The 10,456-nt window shown below is 44.2% G+C and overlaps 1 protein-coding gene across 3 annotated transcripts in view; it reads right to left on the bottom strand.

Moving 5' to 3' along the window:
* Positions 1–816: 816 nt before the first annotated feature.
* The window catches only part of wnt5b (wingless-type MMTV integration site family, member 5b), a 48,229-nt gene continuing 38,589 nt past the window's right edge, over positions 817–10,456 (bottom strand). For all 3 annotated transcript variants that reach the window (XM_077544926.1, XM_077544927.1, XM_077544925.1), the window contains 3 exons: positions 7,549–7,841; positions 2,746–2,904; positions 817–2,660 (listed from right to left, as the gene is read on the bottom strand). In XM_077544926.1, the coding sequence (XP_077401052.1) occupies positions 2,361–2,660; positions 2,746–2,904; positions 7,549–7,841 (752 nt within the window). In that variant the 3' untranslated portion in view covers positions 817–2,360. The remainder of the gene's footprint in view (positions 2,661–2,745; positions 2,905–7,548; positions 7,842–10,456) is intronic.

Below are 10,456 nucleotides of genomic sequence, written 5' to 3'. Positions count from 1 at the left end.
ACCATTTGAACCCAAATAAGGGATGACCTCAACAGAATTTGTGGCGTCATCCAAAGCAAATGGCAGTCAACTGAAATAAAACACACGAGACACTTTCATTTGTCTAATCACGATCTTTAACGCAGAAGAACAAAACTGTCCGTCCCAATAACAAAACGTCTCATTTTTCAGTACAGCAACTAGAGAACGCATGCAAAGAAAGACATCATGCTCATGTTGTGCGGACAATCCAATTAGTAGCGAGCAGCCAAAAGTAGTGAGATTATTAGTGAGGTCATCACAAAATACCTTCACTCTGTGCGCTGTTATTAAAGTTTTTGTTTCATGGCGTTCAAGAGTGGTTCATCATTACGGTAAAGATGCTGTTGCCATATATGGAGTGAATGATCAAAATATGGACAAAAACTTTGGGACACTTGGGCATTCAAAACACACACTCCAAAAATTATTGGGTTAAAAATAACCCAAATGGGGTCAAAAAGAGACAGATTCAACTTCGGGTGTAATAAATAATCCAGTAAGTTAAATAAATAACCCCCAAAATTGGGCTAAGTGAATAAACTACAATACAACACAATTTTGTGGGTTATTAAAAAGTTGGGTGTGCCGCTCTTTGATTCCATCTGGGCGACTTTTAACCCAACTGTTTCAAAAGTGTTCACTCTTAAAATAACAAAAATCAAGTGCCATTCACTTGACCCAACTTTTTGGGCTGATAAATAACCCAGAAAGTTGGGTTGGTTATTTTTCAACCCAACTGTTTTTAAAGTGTTGTTAAAAAAAAATCAGGTGATTTTTTTTTTTTTTGTGGGTTGTTTTGGGTTAAATAAATAACCCCGAAATTTGTGTTGGTCGCTTTTGACCCAATTTGGATTCTTTTTTAACCCAACAGTTTTTAGTGTACACACTAAAAAAAACACTGGGTTGTTTTCCTAACCCACTCGCTGGGTAACTGAATTTTGAGCAGATTGGGTCACTTTTACCCGAGGCTGAGTTAATTTATTTGAGCCAGCAGATTGGGTTGAAGATTGTATTTGGGCAGGCTGAAGAAGAAGGGGCTTGCTATGGTAGACCCTGGCATGGGGGAATACAATCAGTATTTTTTTTTTTAGCATGGCAATTAAGTAAACAATTTCTTTGTAACTCTGACGCGGATATTTTTATTTTTTTACCCCTTGTTGAATCCAAGGTTAATATAGTTACCCAAAACAAAACAAGAAAAAATCTAAAAGTAAGACTAAAAAAACAACAACATGAACCAAATGATGAAATAAAAACGAGCTATTTTGAAAACTATTCGATCAAAAGCATGACCCAGCATGTTGGATCAAATCCTCAGGCCACAATGTGCGCTATAAAAAACCCCAGCACTGGCTCAGTCCCTTTTGGACCCGGTGTTGGGTTAGTTTTAATTCGGGTACTTTTCAGCCATCAGTTTTTATGAGAGCTGTTTTACATCTAAAAACAACAACTTTCAAAGCAGAACAAGGAACAAGTCGTCAATATCCAAAGAGCAGTTTATCAAAAGAACGCTATAAAACATACAAAACAGGAAATGAAAACAGTAATAAAATATATACTTTCTCTTATGATGGAATTTTCTTTTAAAGTAGCTCATCATAAATTGCAGTCCGTTCTGTTCTTTTTTTTTTTTTTTTGCCACACGCAGACGCTCATTTTTGTAGTCTCTCGTCATCAATTGACTGGACTGAATTATTATTATCTAGCAATTCTTTTCCAGCGTAGGCAAGCAAGATTGCATTTTTGAAGCGAGATGGTGAAGACGTCTCGGTCAAGCTCGGTTGATTGCTCATTTGCATTGCCGGGCGTGGAGGACGGCGGGCGAGCGTCTCTCGGCGCGGCGTCATCAATCTCGCTAATGGAGCTTTTTAGCCCCGGCGCCGTTCCCGCCGATGAAGGTCACGCCCGGCTGAGGCAAGATGGCTGCGACCGGGCGAAGCCTCGTTAACCGCCGTCGCTCGCCGGCTCGTCAGGTCGCGGGAGCGGCGGCGAGCGCGCCGGCAATTCCGCCGCTTACACGGAGACAAATGGACTGTTTAATGGAGTGTCCCCTTTTTGGTGATAGTATTTCTACGCCTAACTGTGCCTTGAAGAATGACTCCCTCCAATCGCCGACAAGGCATTTCTTGGTCTCGCAGTATCAGGAACGCGCGTTCACTCCCGCAGGCCGAAGCAGATGATGATCTACAGTAAAGCGTCTCTTTTAAATAGTCTGTTTATTACTTATTATGACATATTTTATTCATTGGAGTCATGTGTTGTCCCTTCTTTTTGGGGTCCGCCTGCTCATTTCCCCCGAACCGCTTGGGCCTGGCTCCGCCCCCCATCCACTCCGCCGGTTATTTACAGACGAACTGGTCGACCAGCGAGGTGCAGCGCTTGCACTTGACGTAGCAGCACCAGTGGAACTTGCAGTGGCAGCGCTCGTGCTTGTACGTCTTGAACTGGTCGTAGCCGCGTCCGCAGCACATCAGCTCGCAGCCGTCCATGCCCTCCGACGTCTTGTTGCACAGCCGGCCCTGCGTGCCCAGCGAGCCCGTGGTCTCGTTGAGGAGGCAGTAGTCCGGGCTGGGGTCGATGTAGACCAGGTCCTCCGCCGTCGGAGGGTTGAAGCGCTTGTCTACTTGCTCTAGTTTGCCCTGGATGGGACAAAAACACGAATGAAGATGTTTCTCGGACTTCAAAATATATATTTTTGGGATTTAGACTTGCTGCTGCGATTACCCTGCGTCCGATGCGCATGGCGGCGGCGCTGTCGTACTTCTCCTTGAGGAACTCGCCCACGCGCCGGAAGTCGGCCAGCTGGAGCCAACACGTCTTCAGGCTGCAGGAACCCGACACGCCGTGACACTTGCAGGCCACGTTGGCGAGGTTGTACACCGCCTGCAAGATTCAATGACAGATCCATCAGCATCTTCATCTCGGCGCGGGACGTAGAAACGCCACAAATTCCCTCTCTTAACTTTGTTTTTCATTTCCGAGTCTTGGCAGAGCGTAATCTGTAAGTCATAATGCTGTGACATATTTGGGATTATTTTACAATGGCGACGTGTGCACAAATAAAGTTTCTGTATTAAACTGGAAATGATTTTTTGAATAATGGATCTCATAGTTATGTTAGTAACAACCAAATGAATAATATAGAGCAAACTTGTCATGACAGTTGCGGTTCCTTTTTAAACTTTCTTAATGGTGAACTTTCTTTAAAACGGTAGCTCGTTGCTATTAGTCGTTAGCTGCTAACCGATGCTAAAGTCAGTGTTAGCATACATGTACTTCGCAGGTGTTAAGTGATATCGCTTACATTGCAATGTTTTTTGTTATTTTATATTTTGATCTATATGTAGTAAAGAACAAACCACGTGTCCTTTCATTTCTGGATCTCTTTCAAATGTTCAGCTCGCCGCCGAGGTTATGTCAAACTCGTAAACTCCAAATTGAAAGATGAAAAGTTTCCAAACTTGAGTGGCGCGCCAACAGGGCAGCTGCTACAATGCTGCCCTCTGGTGGTGTTTGTTTGTAACTACAGTGTTTCAGCTTTTGGAGACCTCTTTTGTTTGTGGGGTAACAATGCTGGTCTGGCCTTTATTGGGCCATACGCAGATATTGACACCCCACCCCCCGCACCACCACCACCACCATACACAAAGTATACAAGTGAATATGAATGTGAAGCAACACGTGTCTTATGGCTGTGAACAATTACTAAGAACTTGATAAGTTTGTCAGAGTCTTACCATGAGTGCACGCTTGCGTGTAAGAGAGAAAAACAACAGAAGAGGAAACGAGAAGATTTATGGCGCTATCTGCATTGGACTTTAGGAGGAGCCTGGCCAGGCCTCTTGCATTAACGCCCCCCCCACACCCCCTCAAATGCTCACACATCATACCAAGGAGATCACTCATCACGCTTTGTGTTCTTTTTAGCGTTTGCCGCTCACATAACTTTTCCGCGTCTTTTATGCGAGCCTCGCACGAGCGCTCGTCCTCTCCTCGGGTTGCCTGATCCCAATTACCTTTTCACCTCTGTTAACCTTTGAACCCACAACCCCGCTGCAATCCCGCTCCCCTTTCCTACCCAGCAGGCATAGCACTCGCCACCCTGCAATTTCGCCATCCAACCTCACTGACCCCCCCAACACACACACACACACACACACACACACACACACACACACACACACACACACACACGCACACACGCACACACGCACACTTTTGGACAAACAATGACATTTTGTCCGGGTCGCCGTTCGATACATTCTCCGCACTAATTGCCTTCAACGTGTGTTTTGATTTAAGATGTCTGCCTCCCATATTGTTGACATGACGTTTTTAGCGCCAAAACATGATGTCGAATATGCGTCGATGTTTTTTCTTCCTACACACGAGCTCATGCTGTGTGTGTGTGTGTGTGTGTGTGTGTTGTAAGTTTCCCACTGCGCTCTTTGGTGGGACGCGCCTGCTGGGCTCAGTGACACGGTCAGTCATCCATGATGGAGACACCGTCTTGGCAGGAACAATAGGTTGGGACCTGTGTGTGTGTGTGTGGGGGGGGGGGGTTCAACATTGTGACAATGAGGCACTCTAAAGTGCCAGCGTGGAGCTTTTGTCTACACATTCAATGTCATATCTGACTTTAAAAGAGAAATAACCCCATTCCTTTTGATCTTCCGCATGCACTCGTGGCCAACAACGAGGCGCTCTAAACCGGCCTGAAAAAAACACATCGTCCTCCTCCTCGCTATTCCACCTTTCCCCCCGTGACTTGCATGCACTTGCGGCGGACAATGAGGCGTTCTAAGGCATCCTTGCCCGCAGTCCATCCGCCAGAGGAATCGAACCCGTGGCCCGTTGGCCGCCCCTGCTCGCTTTGAGGGAGCCGCTTGAACTCGCTGCGCAAAGTCTCGCTTCAGATCTATTATGGATTTCTACATTTGTCATGCTTCAAAAGTGGCTCACAGGAAGGAAAGAAAAAAAAAAGGGATTCAAGCACAAATTGATGAACTTGCACGCATGTGACGTAGTTGCTTTTTTTTCCCCCCCACGACTATTTATTTGTTCTCGTTTCTCTGGCTCGGACAAAGATGAAGCGCATTTGTCATCGTTGGCGTTTGCTACAAAACAATCCTGGTGATGAAAGATAAACGGTGGAGGTTTGATGGAAAATGTACATTCAATGTGTGTGTGTGTGTGTCTGTGTGTGTGTGTGTGTGTGTGTGTGTGTGTGTGTGTGACAAGAGCCGCCTCATTTGATTTGTGTCAAACGGAGACAGTGAGCTCCGGTGTGTATGCGCCAGTCTTTGAGAGTCGGGGGAGTGTGACGGAGGTCCATCGCTCACCCTGCGTCTCTGTCTGCAGACGCTTGTAACACACACACGCACACACACACACACACGCATGCACACACACACACACACACACACACACACACACACACACACGCACACACACGCTGTCTGCCTTTGTGCACAAGTCAAATGAAGCTAAACGCTAACACACACACACACACACACACACACACACACACACACACACACACACGCACACGCACACACAGCGGCACGCCCCTGCCACCTCCACACAAAAGCGCCGTGCTTTTCCTTGTTCAACCGAGCGGGACAAATCCCCAAAGCAGCGTGTCGGACCCCCCCCCCCCCCCCCAAAAGAAAGAGAGTCTTCCTCCTTTTTTTTCTTCCTGTGTTTCATCTTTCTTCCGTTCGGATGGACAGGAAACAATGCCAGAAAAATATGTGTGTGTGTGTGTGTGTGTGAATCATTTTGAGAAATATTCAAATTGTGATTTTTTATTTTTTATTATGCAATTTCTTTTTAAAGTTCCTTCTTCCAATGTATCTTTTTTTTTTTTTTTTTTTTTTAAATAAATGCACATTCATCCAATGTTGGCTGTCAAAGTGACTTTGTCAACTTCTTGGTCGCCGTTTTGGCTAAAATGCTTCGAGCTCCTGATTGTATTGAAAGAGACTTGTTTTTTTCCTATCAAATTTTAGCCTTAATATTTGAAAAATGCTTTCTACACTCAACAAAAATATAAACACAAGCCTTTTGTTTTGCTCCCATTTTTTTTTAGATGAACTCAAAGATCTAAAACTTCTTCCACATACACGATAACACCGTTTCTCTCTAAATCCGTGACAGTGAGCACTTCTCCTTTGCCGAGATTTAAAAAAAAAAAGGAAAATAAAAACTGACTATTACTAAAAAAAATATTACTTCAAATAAGCAAAATTGTCTGCCAACAGAACAAGAAAATTTGACTTCAATTTACCTGTAAGATTTTGAAAAATAAAATAAGGCCCACGTCAACCACAGCGGTCAGAAAACTAAGTAATAAGTATCTTAAAATAAGCACAAATATCTTGTCTGCCAATTTCATTGTAAGTAAAAACAACTTGTCAAAGCAAAATCAGCAAATTTTGGTTACATTTAAGAAATTATACCTGACTTAAGATTTCAGTTTTTGCAGCGTAGACACTATGATTCGTGCCCACATAAAAAGGCCACTCTAAAAAACAAACAGTCATGACTGCTTTTCAGAGTACCCAGAAAACCCAGAAAATGGAACAAAACGACATTTTCCAGAGTGGCCTTTTATTGTGGGCAGTCTAAGGCACACCTGTGCACTAATCAGCATCTGTGAGATGGGATGGATCATCTCGGCAAAGGAGAAGCGCTCACAATCACAGATTTAGATTTAGGTTTGTGAGCAATATTTGAGAGAAATGTGCTTGTGTTGATATTTTTTTGTTAGTGCTTAATAAGTTCAATCCATTTAGCATTTACGTTGCAACGTGGATTTGAACTTAATAACTCATGTCGTACACACGCTTACAGCCCCAGCGGGACCCTCACAGCTAGCACACAAGCTCACCAGGCTCTGACCTTTGACCTCAGCCACACACACACACACACACACACACACACCAAACCAGGCTCACTGTCTTTGGCGCAAATCAAACGCGAGGGGCGAAACGTACTCGAACCTCTCGTCTTGTAAACGGCTTCCACAAACACGTTCTCCTCGTGCGCGCCCAGCAGCAAATGGAGCTTTTTACGAGGCGGCGCCGCGCTGGATGTGGAGCCTAATCAAAGGTGAAAGGTTGCTTTTAGTGCCGTTCTCGTCGCGGCTTCCCAAACGACGGCCGTCGTCCCTCGGAAAGCTCGCAAAACAGCAGCCGAGTCGGTCCAATATTCTCATAAATGACAAAGAAAAGTGAACAAAATGTCGTCCTGCTGAACTCGTGTGTGTGCGTGCGCGCGCGCGCGCTCCCCTGCTGGAATGCGCATTGACCGCGTGACCTAGCCAGACTCCAAGGGCGTTAGCAGTTCTACCATTTGGACCCTCCCAATAAATAACCTTGACACACACACACAGAAATGCGGGCAGGTCAGGCAGTCGGGGGCCACCTTGACTCGCCCCCGCGCATTCCTGGCTTGCAAGCGGACGACACGCCAGATGTCGGAAACCGGAAGCGTGACCGGATTGCGGGAAGGCCAAATGAATACCTGTCGTCCCGCCTCGTTATTCTGCAGGTTCATCAGCGTGCGCGAGTGCTCGGCCGAGCCGCGGGGGAAGTTCTTCTCGCGCTCCCGCGCGTCCACAAACTCGCGGGCGAAGCGGTAGCCGTAGTGCACGTTGTCGCCGCAGCCGCCCCACAGCCAGTCGCGGGGGAGGTCCCGGGGCCGCGCCGCCCGGCTGCAGCCGCACGTGGACAGCTCGCCCTCGCGGCACGCCCGGCTGATGGCGTTGACCACGCCGGCGGCGCTGATGGCGTAGGTGAACGCCGTTTCCCTCGAACCTGGACGAGCGCAAAGGAGAACAGTCAATCCTCGTAGCACGTACGCAACACTCTCAACTGGGGGATTTGGGTAAAAAAAAAAAAAGAAGAGCGCCACTTGGGTCTTCCTAAATTGTTTTGTACAAAGCAACCCACATTTTTGTACAAAAACAGAAAATTACCCAAGTAGCAGGTTGGTCCATTTTTGACCCAAATGGTTTGTTGTTAAAGTTTTTTTTTTTTTAACCTTACAATTTCACAGAGTGTGAAAACTGTTTCGTCAAAAACAACCCAATTGTGGTCAAAAAGGCACCAAACCAACTTAGTGGGTTTTTTATTTAACCCAAAATCTTAGGTCAAATGAATGCGCCAAGCAACAAAACAGCCCAAAATTTGAAAGAAAAAAAAGAAGTCTTTTGCAACCTAATTTTTGTTTAAATAACTTTGACTCAATTATTGGGGGTTAAAAAAATAACCCAAAAAGTTGGATCAGTCCTTTTTTTTTTACTCCTACTTGGGATATTTTTGGGCCAAACTGTTTTTAGAGTGCACACTACTGGATCAAAAACAACCCAATTTGGGTAAATTATTGGACTGACCTATTATTAACGTGGGTCAAGCTGAGCGAATTTACACACCACCCAATGTTTTGGTACCAAACAACCCATAGTTGGGTGAAATTGACCCGTGTGACTCTAAAAACAGTTGGGTCAAAAATAACCCAATTATAGATCAAAAATGGAACAATCCACTTTATGGGTCAACTTAACCCAACTTTCTGGGTTATTTTATACAAAATGACCCAATCTTTTGACCCAAGTAGTTTAGTTTAGTTTATTTGGTCGTCACAAACAATGAGCAATAAGTAAAAACCTATTTCTTGACTCAAAGTAGAAGATCGGTCCATTTTTGACCCATAGTTGGGTTATTTCTTACCCAACTCTTTTTAGAGTGTGCCATTTTAACCCCTGCAGTTTTCATGGTGTAAAAAACAGTGGTGTAAAAAAACAAACCCAAATAGGGTCAAAAAGGGACGGAACCACTCGGGTGAATTTGACCCAACTTTTTGGGTTAATTCCTTCAACTGAAAAGGTTGGCTCAATACTTTTTGGAATAAACTCACAAAACTAGCCAACTTTTTGGGTGAAACAAAAAGCCGAAAATGTTGGGTCAAATTGATCCAAGTGGCGGTTGGCCCCGTTTTTTAACCATAATTGGGTTATTTTGGACCTGCATGCGTGTTGACAGGAAACATGGGCGGCAGTGGACGCCCAAATTGTAAAGATGAACACACACGTCTCGTCTTTAAAAAGAAAAACAGTCACTCTTTGTGCTTTAGTCCAATGGGCATTGGGCTGCTCCTATCGCTATGCACAACTTGGCCACCTGGGGGCAGTATAATACATAGACAACCTTCTCAAAAATAATCGCCTAAGTCATTTTTTTTTAGATTTTTCACAAAAAAATTGAACCATTTGCATTATGAGGAGATGATTTAGGCAAAAAACAATAATAAGAATTTTCACAAAAAAATGACAGGCAATTATTTTAAGAGGGTGATTATATACTGTACTATTCATACTACGTTAGCACCAGCTGCCGTTGCTAACTGGTAATGTTAAAACCCGTATCTCACGAAATGGCGCAGGTTTGCGAGGACTGTGGTACGGATCAGTACAGGGTCCGTATGGCATCCGTACGGACTGCGATTCACACCGAGCGCGGCGATAACGCCACGAGTGTTGGTTTTTTTCCGTCATAGTTCATTCGGGGTTGCAAAATGTGATATAGGTAATAAGCACAAAAGTATTGGGACACGTGATGACGGACCGCTGCGGTGTTTGTGTTGAAGATTCGGGTTCTGCCACAACAAACTTTATGGCTCTTGCTTTGTTAGTGCTGTAACACTAAAGCCCCCACACCACGCCCCCCCACCCCCCACCCCCCCTCTCTCCTCCCCCTCCTCCTCAGCAGAGCATATTAAAGATTCCCAGGCCCAACTTTGAATACGCAACTTGAGTCCCGTGTGTCCCATTGAGTGGATTTAATACACAAAGCACCTTGGAGATATTTAAGAGAAGAAAGATGGCTACTGGAAAGGTTAAAGGTGAAGAACTGTGAAACTCTGCAATTTACATGAAAAGAGCAAACAGCCTGATGCTACTTCTTGTTGAACTTTTTATTATTTACATCTTTCCAAATATAAGCAGTGGGGTACGCACTGCATGTATAAAGCATAAAATTTGCATAAATGAACCTAGAGTCATTTTGGCCATTATTATTATTTTTATTTTTTTTCAATAAGAGCAGATCGCAATAGGAATTCTGATTGTTTTATTTTCAAGCTACTATAGATGTCTTTTTTTTTTTGTGTGTGCCGATTGTTGCCTTTTATTCTTGAATTAAAATGAAATAATAGTATTTCTGTGCTGCTTTATTAATGGTCAAAACATAGTTTGATATTTTTTCTTTTCCATTTTAACCTTGTAAATAATTAAATACAGCATCGTGGTGTGCTTGTTTATTGTGATTTCGTCATCAATGAATAAATCAGTCAACTTATGCTTAAAAGAAGTGTATATTTTGTTTTAAATGTAAGTCATTTGTCCCGGATAATGTCACTCCACAAATTCACC

Source organism: Vanacampus margaritifer, chromosome 15 (assembly GCF_051991255.1).
Source record: "Vanacampus margaritifer isolate UIUO_Vmar chromosome 15, RoL_Vmar_1.0, whole genome shotgun sequence".
NCBI lineage: Eukaryota > Metazoa > Chordata > Actinopteri > Syngnathiformes > Syngnathidae > Vanacampus > Vanacampus margaritifer.
Note: the sequence above shows the minus strand (reverse complement) of the source record. Positions and strands in the feature narration are given on the sequence as shown.